The sequence below is a fragment of the Lipotes vexillifer genome, unplaced genomic scaffold (genome assembly GCF_000442215.2).
Source record: "Lipotes vexillifer unplaced genomic scaffold, Lipotes_vexillifer_v1.1 scaffold966, whole genome shotgun sequence".
NCBI classification, from domain to species: domain Eukaryota; kingdom Metazoa; phylum Chordata; class Mammalia; order Artiodactyla; family Lipotidae; genus Lipotes; species Lipotes vexillifer.
The window spans coordinates 1,021,485-1,042,868 of NW_006795769.1; the positions used below are offsets into that span (position 1 = coordinate 1,021,485).

The 21,384-nt window shown below is 60.2% G+C and overlaps 1 protein-coding gene across 1 annotated transcript in view; it reads left to right on the plus strand.

Moving 5' to 3' along the window:
- The window catches only part of GAK (cyclin G associated kinase), a 54,427-nt gene extending 35,911 nt beyond the window's left edge, over positions 1–18,516 (plus strand). The window contains exons 16-28 of the mRNA XM_007467905.1: positions 3,589–3,783; positions 4,091–4,208; positions 4,506–4,585; positions 8,213–8,406; positions 9,080–9,223; positions 9,316–9,693; positions 9,916–10,119; positions 10,736–10,846; positions 11,809–11,925; positions 16,664–16,888; positions 17,400–17,548; positions 18,150–18,326; positions 18,415–18,516. Of these exons, the coding sequence (XP_007467967.1) occupies positions 3,589–3,783; positions 4,091–4,208; positions 4,506–4,585; positions 8,213–8,406; positions 9,080–9,223; positions 9,316–9,693; positions 9,916–10,119; positions 10,736–10,846; positions 11,809–11,925; positions 16,664–16,888; positions 17,400–17,548; positions 18,150–18,326; positions 18,415–18,516 (2,194 nt within the window). The remainder of the gene's footprint in view (positions 1–3,588; positions 3,784–4,090; positions 4,209–4,505; positions 4,586–8,212; positions 8,407–9,079; positions 9,224–9,315; positions 9,694–9,915; positions 10,120–10,735; positions 10,847–11,808; positions 11,926–16,663; positions 16,889–17,399; positions 17,549–18,149; positions 18,327–18,414) is intronic.
- Positions 18,517–21,384: the final 2,868 nt, after the last annotated feature.

A 21,384-nucleotide genomic window follows, 5' to 3' on the forward strand; every position in this document is an offset into this window, starting at 1 on the left:
GGGCCCAAGAGTGGGGAGAGCCGGGGCTGCCTGGGCCCTGCTGCCTCCCCCCGCTGCCCTGGCGGGGAGATCGGGAAGGCATCCAGGCCAGTGAGGGGCCGTTGTGGTTACTCCTCCCGCTCGGGATGGCTGCACTGCCTCGATGGCGGTGTGGGGTGGTTGACCCACTCCTGCTCGTGAGGCCCACCCCATTGGCTCGCTGCCCGGCGACAGGGCATACCCCGAGACAGCCAGCACGCTGTCGTGTCTTCTGTGTGGCTGGGGGGGGGGGGCGCGGGGGGGGGGGCTCCCCCCGAGCAGGGGGGGGGGGGGGGGGCGGGGCGGGCCTGTCCATCGTGCAGAAGGCGTGGCAGAGCAAGGGCTGCGCCGCCGAGCACAGGTGACAGGCTGCCAACCCTTTCAGCATGTCACCTTCCCGTAATCTGGGCGCACCCGGGGTTCCCGAACCATGCCTGCAGCTTGGGGTGCCGCTCGGGAGCGCTCAGAGTCGGGGGTCAGAGCCAGCAGAGTATCGTTGCCAGTGTGTGCCTGGCCCCGGGGCCCCCAGCAGACCCCAGGCTGCTTCCTTGGAGCCGTGCAGACGTAGAGCGTCATCCCCCGCCCGGCCCAACAGCTTATAGAAGAGCGGCGCCCGCTTCAGACGCACGACTCTTCAGAGCTGTTGGGGAAGAGCCATCCTGGAGCCGTCGGCTCACCCCGTCCAAGGAGGGACAGGCAGCCGCCCACAGGGCACTCGGCAGGGGTGGTCTGTGCCCTGCAGGACAGGTCAGAGGGGGAGGCTGCTGCTCAGGGAGCACGAGGTCGTCTCCTGGGGACAGACGGCTGAAGCAGCCTTCGCATGAGACTCGGAACCGTGACGGGACGTTTGGAGCTGCTGGTCGCCGGTCTGTGCATTCAAGACCCTGATGACGGGTGGGGGTGGGAGGGAGCGAGGAAGACCCAAACGGAGAGGGCCGCGACCTCGGAGGGGTCTGTGGATGTCCTTCACCGGAACACGCGTTAGGCCATCTCAGACGGTCGGACAGACGCACCACTGGGGCCCCCGGGGGAGACGGAGCAGGAAAGGGGAGCACGGAGGAGGCGTTGCTGAGAATTTCCCCAAATTAACGGCAGACGTCAAACCCAAGAAGCTCAGAGGACACCAAGTGGGATTCAGAACAAAACACACACACGGAAAACACACAAAGTGGGAAAACCCACTTTGGCTTCCGGCGTTCACACTGCCGAGAGCCACGCACAGGAACTCTGCAAGGTGGGTGGCGGGAGTGGAGGTGCAAGCGGTGAAGGTTCTTCTCGAGGGCTGTCATTACGTCAGCAGAGGATGCGAGTGGCAGCCTGGGACGTGCTCGGGTGACCCAGGAGATCAGGAAGGAGAAGCTGAGGCTGGAGAGGCAGGCGGGCGGCCGGCTGGCTGGGAAGCCGGTTCAGCGTCACCTGTGTGTCGGGCCCCTCGCCGAGCGCACGCTGCCTGCAGGCCTGCACCATAGCACTGATGGCGGGGGCGGAGGAGGGTTGTGTGCAGGGCACGTGCGACAGGTTCTGCTGCTGAAACACCCGTCCCTGCGGGTCAGGCGTCCAGCTCAGCCTTGACTCGGGCAGTCTCGTCCTCCTTCAGTTTTGAATCTGCTCCCAAGCTCACTCAGGTTGTGGGCTGTGGACCTGGGTCGTGGTGTCCTGGCTTCTTGCTGTCGGTGAGAGGCGCCCGGGTCTCCTGCCACGCGGCCGTCTCCACCGCGGACCTCGGGAGCGGCCAGAGTGCAGTGGCGAGACGGAGTGTCGCCTGCTGTCAGTTCGGAGCCAGCCACGGCTCCTGCCCCTCCCAGGGAGACGGGTTCTCCTGGGGACAGACGGCTGAAGCAGCCTTCGCATGAGACTCGGAACCGTGACGGGACGTTTGGAGCTGCTGGTCGCCGGTCTGTGCATTCAAGACCCTGATGACGGGTGGGGGTGGGAGGGAGCGAGGAAGACCCAAACGGAGAGGGCCGCGACCTCGGAGGGGTCTGTGGATGTCCTTCACCGGAACACGCGTTAGGCCATCTCAGACGGTCGGACAGACGCACCACTGGGGCCCCCGGGGGAGACGGAGCAGGAAAGGGGAGCACGGAGGAGGCGTTGCTGAGAATTTCCCCAAATTAACGGCAGACGTCAAACCCAAGAAGCTCAGAGGACACCAAGTGGGATTCAGAACAAAACACACACACGGAAAACACACAAAGTGGGAAAACCCACTTTGGCTTCCGGCGTTCACACTGCCGAGAGCCACGCACAGGAACTCTGCAAGGTGGGTGGCGGGAGTGGAGGTGCAAGCGGTGAAGGTTCTTCTCGAGGGCTGTCATTACGTCAGCAGAGGATGCGAGTGGCAGCCTGGGACGTGCTCGGGTGACCCAGGAGATCAGGAAGGAGAAGCTGAGGCTGGAGAGGCAGGCGGGCGGCCGGCTGGCTGGGAAGCCGGTTCAGCGTCACCTGTGTGTCGGGCCCCTCGCCGAGCGCACGCTGCCTGCAGGCCTGCACCATAGCACTGATGGCGGGGGCGGAGGAGGGTTGTGTGCAGGGCACGTGCGACAGGTTCTGCTGCTGAAACACCCGTCCCTGCGGGTCAGGCGTCCAGCTCAGCCTTGACTCGGGCAGTCTCGTCCTCCTTCAGTTTTGAATCTGCTCCCAAGCTCACTCAGGTTGTGGGCTGTGGACCTGGGTCGTGGTGTCCTGGCTTCTTGCTGTCGGTGAGAGGCGCCCGGGTCTCCTGCCACGCGGCCGTCTCCACCGCGGACCTCGGGAGCGGCCAGAGTGCAGTGGCGAGACGGAGTGTCGCCTGCTGTCAGTTCGGAGCCAGCCACGGCTCCTGCCCCTCCCCGGGAGACGGGTTGGACCAGCGCGGGAGACGGACGCCCTGCGGCAGTGCCACGAAGAGGAGCCGCGGAACCACCAAGGGAGCCGGCGGAGCGGATTCCAGGTCCACAGAGCAGGGCGGGGGTGGTCGCAGCATCCCTGTCAGTGAGCAGTGGAACAGGTCGGCAGGCCGGCTCGGAGCCGCGGAGTGTACCCACGACAGACACGTGTGCGCAGAGCCCGTGGGAAGAAGGGTCATGTTCCGGCTCTTAAACCGCGACAGGTTGGGGAGAACAGAAATCATGCCAGATATGTTCCCAGGCCATCGTGGAATCAACCCAGAAATCAGTGACGGCAGGTGGCTTTGGAAAGCCTTAAATATTTCAAAGTGAAACAGTCTACCTTTGAGTAGCCCGTGAGTCAGAGAGGAAGTCTCAAGGGAAATTTAAAGATATTTTGAACTGAATGAAAATTACAACATAAGATTCATGAGGTGACACCGGAACGTTGCTTTTAGTGAAATTTATAGCACGAGATGCTTACGTGTGATTGAGAAAAGACTGACGACCTGATGGGCTCCAGAGACACGGAGCACGGGTGCGCCGTGGCACGTGGGCACACATGGAGCACACGTGTGGTGTGTGGGCTGCACAGAGCATGTGTGTGACGCGGTGCACGGGCTGAGCACGGGGCACGTGTGTGACGTGGCCCGTTTTCCTGCACAGAACACACGTGTGACATGGTGTGTCTCCTGCCCCCCAGGTACATCGAGTACATGTGTGACATGGTGGCAGAGGAGCCCATCACGCCCCACAGCAAGCCCATCCTGGTGAAGGCCGTGGTCATGACGCCTGTGCCCCTGTTCAGCAAGCAGCGGAACGGCTGCCGGCCCTTCTGCGAGGTCTACGTGGGGGATGAGCGTGTGACCACCACGTCCCAGGAATATGACAAGATGAGGTGGGCTCGGGGCTCAGGCCCTTCCTTGCCCCGCGGCCTCATCTTCTGGGGGCCGTTGAGGAGGGAATTGTGCTCTGGGGCTGCGGCTGGGCGGTGGGCGTGGAGGCGGGGCCTGTGGGGGAGTTCTCGGGGTCTTCGTGCTGGGTGGCTCCTTGAAGTCCTCTCCTGGACCATCCTCCCCCCACGCCTGACGTGATTTGGCAGAAAAACCCGCGAGGCAAGAAGAAACTGGCACTGTGGGTCGCAGTTCATCAGAACGGTGCACCTTATACCTAAGTGCACTGCTTTTCTTGGTTCTGTTCTCCAGGGATTTTAAAATCGAGGACGGCAAAGCGGTCATTCCCCTGGGCATAACAGTCCAGGGAGACGTGCTCATCATCATCTATCATGCGAGGTCCACCCTGGGAGGAAGGCTGCAGGCTAAGGTGAGCGGGCGCCGGGCGGCCCCTGGCTCGTGGGTGAGCTTGGTTCTCTAAGCTCAGTGAGAGCTCTGTGTCCCCACCTGTGTGGCAGAGGCAGAGGGGACTGTAGCCTGAGCCTGCCCAGCTGTGGCCCTGGGGCCTCCCCACGGGCCCAAGGAGCTGCTTGTTGGCTAGGGCGCTGCCCCAGCCTCTGTGTGTCCCTGGCCCTGGAGCCCCGTGTGGGGCCTCAGCGGGTCATCCGTGAAGGGCCTGGCGTCGCCCTCCCGGCCTGAGGACCTTCTGTTCGCTTTCTCCCTGCAGATGGCGTCCATGAAGATGTTCCAGATCCAGTTCCACACAGGGTTTGTGCCTCGGAATGCAGCTACTGTGAAATTTGCAAAGTATGTTGGCGTCACACTGAGGGGGGCGGACGAGAGGGGTCGGGGTGCACAAGCACCCCCAGCCGTGGCTGGTGTGGAGACAAGTGCAGCGTGATTGATACTGGCAGGGGGGCCGGGAGCGCTGAGCTCTGACGCCCAGGGTCCCGGGAGGGCCGTGAGCTCTGATGCCCCGGGTCCCGGGAGGGCCGTGAACTCTGACGCCCGGGGTCCCGGGAGGGCCGTGAGCTCTGACGCCCCGGGTCCCGGGAGGGCCGTGAGTTCTGACGCCCAGAGTCCCGGGAGGGCTCACACAGGGCAGTGCTGCACCAGGGCTGCCTGTGGTAAGGGCTCAGGGAGAGCCGCCCAGCCGCCCTCACAGCGTCAGCGTCGTGGGCTGTGGGCACGTCTGTGTTTCTGCCCATTGTTGCTCCTTTAAGAGTCTCCGTGTTCTTGTCTTTTAGTATGTTTTCCACATTGGCACCTCATGCATTTTTTTTAACGTGCCAACGTGACAAAGACGAGGAATGCCACGCTTTAAGGTTTCAGGTTTTTTCTTTGGAGGAAGGTAGTCCCAGAGCTTCAGGTGTCCTTGTGTCCTCAGACATTTCTCTTCAGAGACCCGATGACTGAAGACCAAGCGGAAGAGCTGGGCGAGAGGCCCGTAGGTGAACCTGATGCTGGAGCCGGGAGACGGCATTAAGGACTGTCTCGTGTGTTCAGGCATGTACAAGGGGGATTTCAGCGCAGAGCTGGAACGTGCGAAAAGGAGGCAGGTGTGACTCTCGGGCTGAGAAACGTCACAGCTGGAACTGAGGATTGAGCCGTGTGCCCGGTAGCAGAGTAGACACAGGAGCAATGGTGAGAGAGAGATGGATACGGAGGGGCCGCAGGGATGTTGGGGGCTGGGAAATGGTCAGGCGCCTTTGTTTGGAATCCGAGGAGAAGACGACACAACAGGAGCAACGTTGCAAAACTCACTGGCCAAACATTTCCTCACGCTGATGAAGAACGGCGAACTGTAGAATCGAAAACTCTGAAAACAGCAAGCAGGAGTTTATATAAAAGAAGGAAGGAAGGAAACCCCTCCCTCAGCGTGTTGCAAATTGCTGAGAACCAAAGACGACCATTTCAGAGCCCCCAGGGGAGGGACCTCCAAAGTAAGGAGACCGCAGCTGCCTTTTAACCAAGGGGCGGGAGCCGGAGTCGGGGGCATCTTCAGGAAGTGCCTGAGGAGAACGTTGGCCAACTTGAAATTCTGTCTCCTGTGAAGTCATCCTTCAGAAGCGAAAGCCAATCAAAGATGTTTTCAGGCAGACGAGATGTCTGCAGTGTGTGTGTCAGACGTGGACACATAGAGAAGCACGGAACGAAAAGAGAAAGACACCCATTAAAAGCAGGCAGGAGACTTGACTGGTGGATCCACACGGCCAGCAAGCACCTGAGCCAGTCTGCGCGTCCCTCACCACCAGGGAAGCAGGTTAGAGCCGCGAGGGCAAGGAAATGGGGGGGAGCCCCCGTGGGAGCCACGCGGAGTTAGATGTTTTCCTGTGATGAGAACTTTGAAGATCTCCTGCCTCAGCGCTTCCCACGTGCACGTGGCGTCATTAGCCACATACCCAGGGCCTCAGACCTGATGGCTGCAGACTGAGAAGAGGCCCCCGTGGCGTCGGCAGTCGGTTGGAGAGTGAGCTGTGATGTCATGTCCGTGACCCTGTTAACGTCCACTCAGGCCTCCCATGGGGCCCCATCTGGAGGCCCGAGGAGTGGCCTCCTCTGGGGGCGTGGCCCTTCTTGGGGTCTGGAAAGAGCCAGTGTTTTATTCTGGACGGACTGTTGCCACGAGGATAGCCTTTACTGAGGCGCGTGTGTAGGCTCGTGCTTCGTGGTGCACGTCGTGCCTCCAGAAGTGGACTCGTCGGTTTAATAGGAGAAAGGTGAGGGGTGCCCCGCGGGCGGTTCAAAGAGGACACTTGGCAGAAGAAATCTGGAATTCCTCGGGTTCCTCCTGTGAGTGCGGAGGGGGTGCCGAGCAGGTGTGAGTGGGCAGGGTGACAGTCCAGGACGAAAGCCGATGCATTTGTTTCCCGGCTGAGCGTGGCAGGCTCCCCCTCAGGGCCTGTCCAGTGGGGCCTGGCCCTCTGCCTTCTGAGACCCCAGGCCCTTGGGGGCAGCAGGGCTGCGCCTCTGCTCACAGACCTCATTGTTTCCTCACTGGCCTGCTGGACGGGTGGGCAGACGCCGGCCTGGGTGGGGCTGTCCCTGGGGCTGGGCCGGGCAGGGAGGAGGGGGTGGGTGGCCACCAGCATGGTGCCCGGAGTGGCCCCTGAGGCCCTGCTGCCCTGGAGCTGAGCTCGTAGAGGCCGTACGCCTTCTCCCTGATTTGCTTCTTGGCCTCTGCTCCTTGTGGATGGGCCCCTCCCGGGGCCCTTGCTGGCCTCCGGATCCCCTTTGCCAACATCGCTGTCCGGGCTTTCCACCTGCGTCCCCGTGCCAGCTGTTCCTGCCCAGCTGAGCCGTTGCCCTTGCAGTCTTTTTCTTGTGGGCACCTGGCCTGGACAGGAAGGAAGCCCGTGGCGGCCTCTAGGCCGGGAGCCTGAGCGGGCCACACGGCAGTGCGGCCACTGTCCCTGCGCCCACGTGGGCCCGGCCTCGCCCCTGCAGAGACCCCTCATTCCCCTCCTTGCACAGGGGTGGCTGCGTCTGTGAGGAGTGGGAAGGATTTGGGGTCACGTGTGCTCGCTCATCCCATTTTGCTGAATCCAGGGAAGTAAGAACTAAAATTTGCTGTGGCCTCACCACCACCCCCGACCACTCCTGCGGCCCCTCCTCTGCCCGGAGGCCGTTCTTGGACATTGCAGAGGACGGCAGGGCCCTTCCCTCGACTCCTCAGACCTTCAGGGACCCAGCGTCCCTTTTTGTGTTTCTCTTTTTGTTGCTTTACTCTTTTTATAGGCACAAAGCAGTAAGTAATGCAAACAGACGTTAGCATAAAATAAGAGCAGTTGGGAGCCTGTTGTCTAGCTGAGGAACTAGGGTTTATCGATATGGTCAAGAGAGGTGATCTTAGGAATTCCCTCGAAAGATGCGGAGCCACAGAATGAGGGCAGTTCAATGACGTGGCACCCACAGTCACCACTGCCAGGCTGCCCTGTTACCAGTCTCCCACCCGTGCCCGGGCCCCCCGGCCGCCGCCCCAGGTAGCCTCCCTCCCCGTCCCACCCAGTGGGAACAGGTTGGTGCCTCTCCACCCCTGCAGCCAGATTCCAGAGGCGTTGGTTTGTGGGCATCTGTTAATAGTTGGGGGATTTTGCCAGCACGGATGGCATTGTTTTTATGGGAACATGCATTTAAGCTCTGAGGACCTGATTTGAACTCCAGAGCCTGAGGAGTGAGGGCTGAGCGCTCCCCTGACAGAGGAGCGGGGGTCCTGCTCTGCGGGTGTGGACGGGCCCCACTGCACACAGACCCCTGCTGGTCCCTCTGACCCTTTGCTCAGTGGCGGCGTGAACGTCCCGAGCGTGTAGTGCAGGGGCCGGGGTGCCTGTGGAGCACGCGGCCCTGCCCCGCACTCATTTCCCGGTGAACATTGAGGTGGTACCCGCAGTGCCCGTGGCTGTGCCTAACCTGCTTCTTGCCTCCCCAATGCAGGTATGACCTGGACGCTTGTGACATTCAGGAGAAATATCCCGATTTATTCCAAGTGAACCTGGAGGTGGAGGTGGAGCCCAGAGATAGGCCCGGCCACGAGGCCCCACCCTGGGAGACTGCGAGCATGCGGGGGCTGAACCCCAAGATCCTGTTTTCCAGCCGCGAGGAGCAGCAAGACATCCTGTCGAAATTTGGTGAGATCCTTGTTTTCTGGGCACGCCTGCACGTGGCCCAGTGTCTGTTTTTGGATCCCAAGCCACGTGGCCCGCAGCCCCTGCCGGGGTCATGGGGCAGGGCTGGGACCCCCGGGAGGGTCAGGTTTGAGTCACTCGCTGTGTCTGGGGGGTGCGTTTTCTGGACATGTGTCAACTTTGAACATGACCTGGAAGAAGTCGAGGCTTCGATTGGGACCAGCTGGCGGGGCTGCCCCCCAGCAGAGTTTGTTCCTGGCCAACCCCCACCCCCTCCACCCCCCGCAACTCAGCAGGGTTGTGTCGGCTTATTTCACAGCATTTACTGAAAGTAGCTTCAGAAGCACGCTGGTGGCTGGGACTTGGGACTTTGTTTGCCACATAACGATTTTCTTCGTGTTCCTGGTTTGCATTTTTTTCTGTTAATGTGAGGACAACTAAGTGTCCCTGAATAGCGTGTGTGCACGTGTGTGCGTGCATGTATGCTTTACGGTGTACGCGTGTGCACACGTGTCCCAGGGCAGCGTCTGGGCGACGCTGGGATCCATTCACTGATGGTTGGTTGTCGTGTGGGTTTCTGGTGGTGGTGAGCCCTTCCTGGCTCTGGGCCTGGGCCCCGGAGCCCCACACGGACTGCTGCCCTGGGCCGGGTGGCCTGACATCCCCCTTCCTGCAGGAAAACCAGAGCTTCCCAGGCAGCCGGGCTCCTCCGCGCAGTATGATGCCGAGGCCGGGTCTGCAGATGCCGAGCCCCCGGAGTTGGACTCGCCGCACAGCAGCGGGGACACCGACCGCTTTCTGCACACGCTGGACTGGCAGGGTGGGTAGGTGGGCCTGGCGCTGCCCCCGTGGGCCTTCCTGTGCGACTCCTCGCACTGAGCCGCAGCCGCCCCACCGTTGTCTTCTTTTCAGAGGACGGGGATTGCGCGACAGCCCCAGAGGGTCACCTTGCCGAGGAGGGTCTGTCTGCCGTGGCCGAGGACGGACGTGTGAGCGAGCCGTCTGACGAGGAAGCCCCAACGCTCTCGGCTGAGAGCGGGGACGTGGCCGACGAGGACACGCCGGGCCCGGACCTGCCGCAGGAGGACGGTGTGGACCTCCTGGGGCTGCACTCAGAGGCAGGGCCGGTGCCCCCCATGCAGGCCCGCGGGGGCCCCCCCAGCAACGCGGACCTGCTCAGCTGCCTCCTGGGGGCCCCGGCGGCTGCTCCAGAGGGTGCCGCAGGTGGTCTGTTCGGCGGGGACGCGGCGCTGCTCTTCACCAGCCCGGCCTCTGCCCCGAGCGCACGGACCACGGTCCCGGCCGGTAGGTGCCGCCGACAGGAGTGGGCCCAGAGGTCACGGCAGTCTGCCGTTCAGGGCGACCGCGAGCCCCCAGAGGATCTCCTGAGACAGGCGGGGGTCAGCGGGGTCAGCGCCTTGCCCCTCCCTCTCAGGGCCATGGGGTCTTGGGAGGGCCGTCCTGGAGCCTATCCTCTGGGCTGAGGGCGTGTGCTGTGGTGCCCGCGCTCACGTACACCTGCTTCCTGGTGTCCTGCCACAGCGGACCCGTTTGACCCTCTCCTGCTGCCATCTGACCCGGACGCCCAGCCCCACTCCCAACCCGACCTCTTTGGCGAATTTCTTAATTCTGACTCTCCAGCCACCCTGCCTGCATCCTTCCCTGCCACCCACAGCGCTCCACCTCTGGCCCGCGGCACCAACTTCCTGCATCTGGGTAAGTGCGGTCTCCACACCGGGGACGGGGCCACAGGGCCGGGGGAGATGGGCAGTGCGATCCTCCCTCCTCCAGAAAGGGGACGCAGCGTGTCCACTCTATGCCCTGCTGGGTTTCAGGGGAGGTGGGAAGGCAGGCTCTGGGGCACTGGCATGTGGCCAGCCATGGCGGGAGGAGGCCTCTCTGAAGACCCTTTCAGATGAGGGACTGCGGACACTAGTCTCAGCATCGCCCTGTGGGCTTCTCCTCTTGCTGCCCCCCTGCATCCACTTGGTCAGTGCAGTGACCGTGTGATGTGTCCTCCGCCCGTGCGGACGGAGGCCGGTTGGAGGCCCCAGAGGTGCGTGAGCACAGCCCTGCCTGGGGCCTCGCTAGGCCAGGAGCGCCGCAGGGTCTGCTGCCCAGCACCTCGGCCCCCCACCCCCCACATGGGCGGCTGTCAGGTGTGCCTCCTGCCTCCTGCCCACACGTGGAGGCAGGTATGGAGGGCGGCCCCCGAGGCTGCCAGAGATGGGGCTTGCGGCCAGCCTGTCCCCTAGGGCCCCCAGGAGGCCTTGTGAAGGCCATGTGCCCGCACCCACCAGGGACACACCTGATAGCGCCGCTGTCTTCCCAGGTGACCTGCCAGCGGAGCCCAGCAAGATGACAGCTTCTACCAGCCACCCAGACCTGCTGGGAGGATGGGACGCCTGGGCTGAGGCCCCAGCCCCCGCACCAGCTGCAGAAGGTACGGCACGTGGCGTAACTGTGACCCCAGCCCCCAGAAGAGGAGGAGACAGGAGCAGCGCCCCAGGGGCACTCTGGCCGGGCCTCCTGCCACTGTCCCGAGTCCCTCTGTGCGGCTCCTGTGGGCACTCATTCGGCTTGTTCTGAAGTTTTCACCCAGAATGTTCCTTAGCGCTTCCTTGTGCCCTGCAGGGCCCTTGAGAGGCTGCAGGCTGTCCTGATCTGTCCCCTGTCTGTGGGGACAAGAGTGCTTCTGGCGTCTCACTTTCTTCACGTCTGTCTTTCTTTCTGTATGTCAGGATTCTGTCCCGTGGGGAGGTTTCCAGTAGTGTTGTTTTCAAAGGCAGTGGTGTTTGTGACGCTTGTGACGTGCTTTTCTCTTAAGTCCTGTTTATTAATTTATGGGCTGTAATTGTAAACATACTACTCTGCCAGTTTGATAGGCTGTCAGTTCTTTCAATTTGCTTTTCTTCATTTTGCGTGAGGTTGTTTATTATCTTGTGTGTTTTTGGTTATATTTCTTTTGAGAACTGTTTCACATTTTCTAATCATTTTTTTGCACGGGAAATTCACCTTTTTTGTATTAACTCGTAAGAGCTCTTTATATATGAGTTGCCATCGTTTGTAATGACCTCACAGTTGGCTCTTGAATGACAGGGGAATTAGGAGCAGGACAGTGATTTACTTAGACGTTTCAGTACCTTGTACTTAGAATGAACAAATGTCGTAGAGTGCACTCACACCTTAGATGGATTCGGGAGGTGGTAGGACAAACCCAGGACAGTTTATACGAGCTGTCAGGTGACCTCCCACACGGAGCCATGTGGGCAGCTCGGGCTGCGAGTGTGGCCACGTCCCAGGTGCAGTGACAACGCCGAGCGAGGCCTTTAGGAGCGTGAGATGGGAGGGCAGAAGCCGCATCTACTCCAGTGTGCTGGATCTAATGCCCCTGCCCTCCTCCAGGCCCCTTCGTCTCTCCTGGAGGCCAGCCGGCACCTCCTGGCCCCCCAGCCAGCCAGACCAAGTCTCAGAGCCACGACCCATTTGCAGACCTCGGCGACCTCAGTTCCGGCCTCCAAGGTAACCTGAGGGCCGTGTCGGGCATGTGGAAAGCACCAGGCCTCTCTCTGGGGTGTTATGTCCGCCTACCCGAGGTGGGGCCTCACCCTGTCCACCAAGGCCCAGGGCACAGCGACACCAGGAAAGGCCCAATCTGCTTCATCCCAGGAGCTTGTTACCAAGATAACACCAGGAATTGCCAAAACTGGTGCTGGAGTCTGGCCCTCCGCAGGCAGAGCGGTGCTTGGGGGTCATCTAGGAGCGGTCTCAGCATAGGAGCGTGGAGAGTGCCTGTCCCGCTCCCCAGGGAGCAGAATTCACTGCCAGTAATTTTTCTGAGAAAACTTTTAGGGACGTTAATTGTTTGGAGGCCAGGAGTGTCTCTCGTCCCTTGGCAGTTGGGAGGCATGTGGAATTTTAGGTGAAAATAACATCTCCCCAGACGCTTCCTGGCACTTCAGGTTTTGGTGTCTCCCTGAGAGCATTCCTGGAAGTTTGGGTTTGCCCTGGGCTTTCTGCCTGTATCTTGGGCTGTCTGAGCACAGGGCGGGGTCACTCGGAGCCTCTTGGGGGCTGCCTGTGGTGAAAAGGAATTCTCGGGATCTGGGACGCCTCTTCTCAGGATGGAGCCCAGCCCTCAGCTCTGCACTGTGACCCCAGACCTCCGTCACACCCCCTCAGAAAACAGAGTCCTGCGTGAAGCTAATGGAGCCGAAAGGAGAGACAGACAAACTCACGTTCTAGTTGGAGACCTCAGCATCCCTCTGTCCACCAAGATAGAGCCCCCAGACGGAGAGTCAGCAAAGCTATGGGACATTCACAGGACACTGTGCCTCACAGCAGCAGGACACACCTCCTCCTGCATCCGAGCAACCACCAAGAAAGGCCATGTATTGGGCCATAAAAAGTCATCACCAAACTTAAAAGAACTGAAATCATACAGACCGTATCATTCCGTGACCAAATGGAATCAAACTAGAAATTGGTAACAGCGAGATAACTGAAAAATCTTCAGACTCTTGGATATTGATACACTTTTATTTATTTATTTTTTAATTTTTAAAAAAATTTATTTTTGGCTGCATTAGGTCTTCATGACTGCACGTGGGCTTCTCTCTGGTTGCGGCAAGCGGGGGCTACTCTTCATTGCAGTGTGCGGGCTTCTCATTGAGGTGGCTTCTCTTGTTGCGGAGCATGGGCTCTAGGCGCACAGGCTTCAGTAGTTGTGGCGCGCGGGCTCTAGAGCACAGGCTCAGTAGTTGTGGCGCATGGGCTTAGTTGCTTCACACCATGTGGGATCTTCCTGGACCAGGGCTTGAACCCGTGTCCCCTGCATTGGCAGGCAGATTCTTAACTACTGCGCCACCAGGGAAGTCCTGAATGACACAGTTTTAAATAACACGGGTTATTTAGGAAGTCTCAAGGAAAATAAAACAGCGTGTCTAAGAGAATGAAAATGAAACCACGACATATCTAAACTTGGGTTATGCAGCTAAAGCAGTGCCAAGAGGGAAACACATAGCATTAAGTGTGTAGTTTGGAAAAGAGGAAACGTCTCATCAGTATTGTGAGTTATCACCTGAAGACATTTGAAAAGAAAAGCAAAATAAGCTCAAAGCAAATGGAAGGAAATGATAAAGAGCCCAAATCAATGAAATAGAAAATGAAAACTAGAGAAAATGAGTTGATCAAAAAGTTAGTTCTCTGAGAAGATCAGTAAAGTTGACAAATCTCTGCTAAGATGGATTAAAAAAGAGGGGTTAACCCAAGATGTCCACAGACCCCAGAGGCTCTGAAGGGAAATGGACTTACGGCTTCAGCACCAGTCCTGGGACTGAGGTGAGGTGGACAAGTTCTTCAGGTGTGCCCTGTGTGAGGCAGAGCGTTTGAGTGGGTCTGTAATCATAAAGAAAATGAATTCATAGTTAGAGACCTCCCATAAAGGAAATCTCCAGTCCCATCTGGGTTCACTGGAGAATTTTACCAAATGTTTAAAGAATTCATCCCAATTCCACACAGTCTTTTCCAAGAAATAGGAAGAGGAGGGAATATTTTCCAGTTGATTTTACGAATCTGGTATTACTCTGATACCAAAACCAGGTGGAGACGATACAAAAGGAAACTACAGACCACAGGGCAGCATCCCTCATGAACACAGACACAAACATCAAAGCCAGTCATCAGCACAGAGAGCTCATCAGTGTATAAAAAGAATCACACAGGGGACTTCCCTGGCGGTCCAGTGGTTAAGACTTTGCCTTCCAGTGGAGGGGGTGCGGGTTCGATCCCTGATTGTGGAGCTAAGATCCCACAGGCCTCACGGCCAAAGAAGCAACATATTGTAACATATTCAATAGAGACTTTAAAAATGGTTCACATCAAAAAAAATCTTAAAACAAAACAAAAATCACACACCACAACCAAGTAGGGTTTATTCCAGGAAGCAAGGCAGGGTTCAACATCCCCAAGCCTATGAACAGAATGCAACACGTTGGGACTTCCCTGGTGGCCCAGTGGTTAAGAATCTGCCTTCCAATGCAGGGGACGTGGGTTCAATCCCTGGTCAGGGAACTAAGATCCCACATGCCGCGGGGCAACTAAGCCCGCTCACCACAACTGCTGAGCCTGCACGTGCTCTGGAGCCCATGTGCCACAGCTGGAGAAGATTCCTTGTGCTGCAACTAAGACCCGATGCAGTCAAGATAAATAAATAATTTTTTTAAAAATTATATATATGCATATTATATATATATGTATATGTATATGTATACACAGCGTTAACTGGCCTAGGAAGGGAAGTCGTGTGGTCACATCGATGGTGCAGAAGAGGCATTCCCCGGAGTTCAACACCTACGTGTGATAAACACTCAACAGACCAGTAATGCGAAGCCCGTGGGCTTGATAGGGAGCATCTGCAGAGCCCTGCCGCCAGGCTTGCGCTGGATTTCAGAAGACCACACGCTCCCCAGGGTCGGCCCAGGTGGTGCAGGCAGGCAAGAAAGGGACAGAAGGGACACAGGCAGTGTTGTCATGTGCGGACGACGTGCTGTCTGTGTGGGAAATCTCAGGGGGTCTACGAAAGCATTTCAGGTCCCAGAGTGAGTTCAGGAGGGTCACAGGACACAGGATCAACAAACAGACACCACAAGGGTATTTGTGTTTACTAGCAACATGCACAAGGAACCCAAAATTTAGAACAGCACCGTTTACAATCCCTGCAAAAGAAGAAAAAAAGAAACATATAACATATTACTCTTACAAAGCACGTACAGGAGTCGTGAAGCTACAAAACCAAACAGGGAAGACCTCAGTAAACAGACGAGCTCGCAGCCCGGCGACCCACATCAGGGAGGTTCTCTCGCAGTGGTCGATGGGGTCAGCACAGTCCTCACCAGAAATGCCAGTGAGGGTTCCTGCAGACACAGACGAGCTTGTCGTAGACTTTATTTGGAGAGTCAGGGGAAACGGGGTGGTTAAGACGCAGCCCACCAGGCCTCCGGCCTCCTCCATGCCCGCGTGCTGTGGGCAGGACAGACACGGAGATCACCGACCTGGGAGTAGCCCCACACCAGTAAGACCAACGGACTTTTGCCAGAGGTGCAAAACCATTCATGACAGTGCTGGGGCGGCAAGAAAGTGGCCTCACCTGAACTTCACACCTTAAACAGCAGGTAGATGACCATTTTACTCAGAATTGGCCATAGATCTGTAAAGCTTTCAGAAGAAAAGAGAAAATTGTGGGGAGGTCGCCTTTAGTGTCTCCTGGACCACGATCCGTCAGCAAACAATGGATAAATGGGACTTGATCAGAAAGAGATCTTGTGCCCTGCTAAAGGCTCTCAGCAGGATGAAGAGCTACAGGGTGGGAGAAATAGCTTTGAACCCTGTATCTGACAACTATCTAGGATGTGTAAGAACAGTAAAAACAGAGCAACACACATCCAACTTGAAAACGGGTGAGTGGTGAAGAGAACGGCAGCCTGGGGAGAGGTCTAGTGTCACTGGCGGCCCTGGAGGCGCGGGGGGCCTCGACGGGGTGCAGCGCCGGGCGCAGAGCTGGCGGGCGTGCAGGACGGCTACTCGAGGCGGGCGTCGGTTCTCCCAGAACTGAACCCACGACCGCCGTCTATCCCAGAGGCGCACGTGGGCTGAGCAGGGAGTCTCTGCAGCAGTGCTCAGGGCGACCCTGTTGGTAATCGCCACAGACTGGAACCCACCGGAGTCCTTCTGTGGCGCGTCCACCTGCCAGGCTGCTGGCGACGAGTGTGTAGGTGGGTGGGTCCTGGGTGAGAAGAGCCCGTCGCGAGGGCCGCCTGCCCTGTGATTCTGCGTCTAGAATGTTCTCGAGGTGAAGGTCACAGGGCGGAGAACGGGGGCATCTTGGCCCAGTGCTTGCGTGGCTGCATGCGTGTGAAATGGTGCAGAACCACGCACACGTGACGTGGCGCATGCCTGTGCTCACTGAGCAGCAGCCTGCGTGGTGCTGGTCGGGGGCCCTGTGGGCTCTGGGTGCTGGTTTGGAGCTTCCTGGACTCAGCCCTGCATTTGAGCGAGTGGGGAGGGGAGCCCACCCGGCCCGGCCCGGCCCCTGCAGACGGGCCAGCTGTGGGGCTACCTAGAGGCCGCCCGTCCTGGCGGCCGACCTGAAACGTTCATTTCGCGAGGGTGCGTCCTCTGCCTGCGAGGCCTGAGTACCCGCTGCGGCAGCGCCCGGTCCTCAGGCCGTCAGTGACACTCCGCACGTGAACTCTCCCCCCAGGCTCGCCTGCTGCACCTACTCCTGGGGGCTTCGGTCCCAAAGCAGTCCCCCCTCCCAAGGCCAGCGGCTCCTGGCAGATGAGTCGGCCCCCAGCCCAGGGCGCCCCGTGGCCCCCCCAGGCCAAGCCAAGCCCCACAGCCAGTGTACAGCCACGGCCAAACTACAACTCCGGCTTCAGTGTGATCGGCAGCCGGCAGGAGAGGGGGGTCCGTGCCCCCAGCTTTGGTGAGTCCTTTCTCTCTCGCCGCGTGTGTGGTTTTTGGAGCTTTGCTGTGAAGTGTTTACAGTGAAATCCCGTCTTGCCTTGTCCAGCTCAGGGCCCAGTCCCAGGAAAGGGTGTTTAAAGAGCCCCAGAGTCTGTTTCCACCCAGCGGGAGCCCCTTTGGATGGAAGTTCATGATTTCAGATGCGTGTCTGTGGGTGACCCTCTTGTCCCCAGGGGGCCAGGCCACACTGTCCGGGAAGCCTCTCGGCCTCTGCTGGCCGGGCAGCTGGGTGGTCAGCCCAGGCCTGGCTGCCTGGCTTGTCACGGGGTGGGGGGCGGTCCCGACGCCCGCCGTGACCCCGCCCACACTCGTGCGCTCATGCCTCAGGGCAGCTCTTTTGGACATTTCCCATCTTCTCGGCTGTCCTGCCATCCCTGAGGGTGCTCGAGCCGGCCACGCAGCACAGAGGCAGCAGGCAGGCTGCTGGGCGGGCACTTGGCGCGGCCCCTGAAGCCTCTGCTCTCCCCCAGGTCCCAAGCCGAGGGTGTCGGAGAACGATTTCGAAGACCTGTTGTCCAAGCAGGGCTTCTCCTCCCGGGCCGACAGGAAGGGGCCGAGGACGATCGCCGAGATGAGGAGGCAGGGCCAGGCGCGGGGCTCGGACCCGCTCAAGCTGAAGGTGCAGGGCGCTCGGGCCGGGGCCGGGGGGGCACCCTGGGCAGGAGCGTAGGGAGCGGGACACAGCCGGCGCGGCCCCGACTCGCGCGCGAGGACCTCTGTCCGACGTGCTTGCGGGACAGTGGCTTCCATCTACGCTTATTTGCTCTCCTGAAAGTTTTGGGGCGAAAGATCAACTGTCCCCATGTGGCTGGGACGTGTGGCTTCGTACTCGTAAAGCTCCTTGCTCTTCTGGAGACCAGCCAGGCTGGACCCCGGTCGGGGGGCGTGGGCCGCAGAGACCCCGGGGGTGACAAGGACGTCTGTGTGCCTGGACCCCGGGATGGACAGGGCAAGGCTGTGACGGCGGGTCATCTGTGAATGCCCCACTGAGGAAAGGGTCCCTGGATTCCACGCACCGTCTAGTCGGTGTCCTGTCCGGCCAGACCTAGTGAATGGAATTGGCCACGCCTGGGTGGGGTCAGTGCAGAAACTGGGGTGGGTGTCCGCGTCGGGGCCACACATCTCACAGTCAGACCCCTGCTCCGTGGGGCGACCGCCAGCCGCTCGGTGGGTAGAGGCCGGGGCCCGGCACGCCCTCAGCAGCACGGCGTCTCCTTCAGCTCCTGGACTGGACGGAGGGCAAGGAGAGGAACATCCGCGCCCTGCTGTCCACGCTGCACACGGCGCTGTGGGACGACGAGAGCCGCTGGACGCCCGTGGGCATGGCCGAGCTGGTGACGCCCGCGCAGGTGAAAAAGCAGTACCGCCGCGCCGTGCTGGCGGTCCACCCGGACAAGGTGGGCCCGGGGCGCGGGCTCTGGCCGGGGCGGGGCGGGCTCTGGGGGCAGGCCGGGCCCTCACCGCTGCCGTCCTGCCTGCCTGCAGGCCCGGGGGCAGCCCCACGAGCAGCACGCCCGCATGGTCTTCATGGAGCTCAGCGACGCCTGGGCCGAGTTCGAGAGCCAGGGCTCCCGGCCGCTCTTCTGAGCCCACGGTCGCAGCTGCGCGCGCGGCTCGTGGAGCTGGAAGCTGCCGGCTGGCCTGGAGGGTTGCGCGTGGGCCGGGGCGGCACGGGCTGGCGCGGCCGCAGCTGGCATCGCGTCACGCCCGCCACGCTCAGCGGATCCAGAGCCAGCGCCACTCCCTTCGCAGGAAGAGGAAGCATTCCAAAGCCTCCGAGTTCGTTCTTTTTCTCTTCTGGTCCTGAAGGAAAGGTGACGATTTGCACTCCTCCCACACGTGTCACAGTCTGTGATTTGTTTTATCCGTGGCGCGCCCACTGGGGAGATCGCGCTGCTCAGCTGCCCTCCAGAATCCGTTCCTGAACGTTCACGTCTCCCCTCGTAATCAGCCTGGTGACCACCTGTACATAATTAAACTATTTTCTGACGACCCTCGCCTACGGGGCTGCACACCACCTCCCTGCACTTTTGCTGTTACCTGGTTGACCTTGGCTCTGACCGTGAAGGTGAATCGCAGGGACCCCCGCCCGGCGAAGTTGGACTCCTCTCCACTGCTGGTCTGAGTCCCCGCGGGCCCCCAGCCTGGCCTCGGCCAGCAGTCCAAGCTGGGAGGTCAGACGTGACAGGAGGGCAGGAGAGCCGGGAGGTGTGGGGAGTGATCAGCTGAGCTGCGGCTTTGGTCTGGGGGCTGATGGCCCGCGTCGGGTGCTGGGCACGCCCTGTGGCCACCGCAGCGTGGCAGAGGCAGACGGTCTTGCTGCAGCTGCACAGAGGCTGGCCCTCCCCCTGGGCCTCCCCCGGTCCCTCCTGCTCACAGCGGGAGGGTGTGGGTGGCTTTAGATTCTCTCGTTGCGGGAATTCAAAGCAAAAGCAATGGCCTTGAGTCACGGCCTGTTAGAGAAGCCCCAGCCGCCCCATGCTCTGGGGGACAACACGTCAGGACAAACGGCAGCAGTTACACGACTCGAGGTTTTGGTCGGAAGTGACGTTCCCAGCCTCCTGCGGGTCTGCCCACCATCCCCAGGGCTCGTCCTACTCCTGGCTGCCTGGCACTGCTGGCCGGGCCCTGGAGACGGGGCGGACCTCGACCCTCATCCCCGTGGTGACAGTAGGCTTGGCCAGGCCCTGCCAAAGCTGCCCCTCAGCCCAGTCTATGGCTGGCCTCTGAGAACTCTGTGCGATCTCTTCTTTAGCCAAAATGAGTTACTGAGTCAGATGTGATGCCAAGTCAGGGACTCAAGAGTGTGCCACCTGCCCCTCAGGTGGGCTTGCGAGTTGGGTCACCGGGGTCAGGACCCTCCCTGTGCCGGGCTCCTAGGCACCCATCCTCACATCAAGGCCTCACCTGGGAGGCAGGGCAGCAGTTAGCTGAACACTCTGACTTGAAGCTCGGAGCCCCGCCTTCCACCTCCAGTGACGTCTTTGGTCTGGCAGAGGGTGGGCCTGCACCTCCTGACAGTTCAGAGGAGGAAGGGGCTCTGGCTTTGTGTCCTGAGGCCCCAGGACCCTATGGCCTCTGCCCCTAGGGCTGATCTCCAGCCCCACCCCAGCCAACAGCAGGAGAGGAGGCCGAGGGCCGCCTGGACCTATCACTGTCCCCTCACTGAGGTGAGCCACCCACCTGGGTTGCGGCTGCTGCTGCGGGTGGGCAGGAGGGTTAAACCTGGCTCTTCCCAGGCTGACGCCTCTTTTCAAAGAATACTCCCTCTTTTAAGTAACAGTGGGACTTCCCTGGTGGCGCAGTCGTTAAGAATCTGCCGCTGCAGGGAACACGGGTTCGAGCCCTGGTCCGGCAGGATTCCACATGCTGTGGATCATCTGGGCCCGTGCGCCACAACTACCGAGCCCACGTGCCGCAACTACTGAGCCCACACGCCTGGAGCCCGTGCTCCGCAATAAGAGAAGCCACTGTGATGAGAAGCCCGCGCACAACAAAGAGTAGCCCCCGCTCGCCCCAACTAGAGAACGCCCGCGCGCAGCAGTGAAGATCCAATGCAGCCAAAAATAAATAAATTTATTAAAAAGCAAAACAAAACAATGAACGACCTAAATAGGCCCAAGATTGCACATCAAAGTTGCTCTGGATCATGGCTCAGGGCCAGGTGGCTCTGGGGCACTGACCAGAAGCCCTCGCAGGTCCTGCAGGGCCCGCCCGCCCCTGGGTCTCTGGTGTGGCACTCCCTCCGCCGTCCCTACCGGCTCTGATTTACTGTCTTGGTGAGGTGATGGCCCTGGTGGCTCCATCCCTACAGGCCGCAGACCCTGAGCAGGGCTGCTCCAAGGACCATGTGTGTCCCCTCCAGTGAGCCCCTTGGGGCCCAGGGAATGACTCTATAACCCTAACCCTGCGGTGGGCCGCTGCTGGCCCCATCCCCACTCGAAGCGGACATGGTCCTGGGTGGTCTGCTCCTCAGCAGAAGTCGGGTGTGGAGACTGGCTCAGATTAGGGACCCAGCACAGTACATGCCTCCCGATGCTGCCCACCCATCAGTCACCCCAGGACCCCCTGGTCCGGCCGCCCCTGTTCTGTAGAGGACCCCACCCAGCACGCGCCAGACAGCCTGGGTGACTGGTGTCGCCAAGGGACATGACCCTGGTCCCAGCAGTACCTCCCTCAGCCCCCCGCCCGTCCCCTCCTGGTCCCAGAGGCAGTGAGTGCGCCCCTCCCTGGAGCCCTGGCCGGGGTATCGAGTCCTGTGTCTCTGTGAGCCCTCGCCCATCAAGCTGTGTCTCTGTGATCAGGAAGCACTCTGACCGCGGGTCCTTGCTGTGTTCCTGCTGCGTGGTTCTTGCCGCTCCTGGGGGCGGTCCCCCACCCCCACCCCAGGGCAGCGCAGGTCTGAGGACGCTTCCGCGTCTCCCTGCCGCAGGGGCCCTTTCGTGGGCTGGGGGT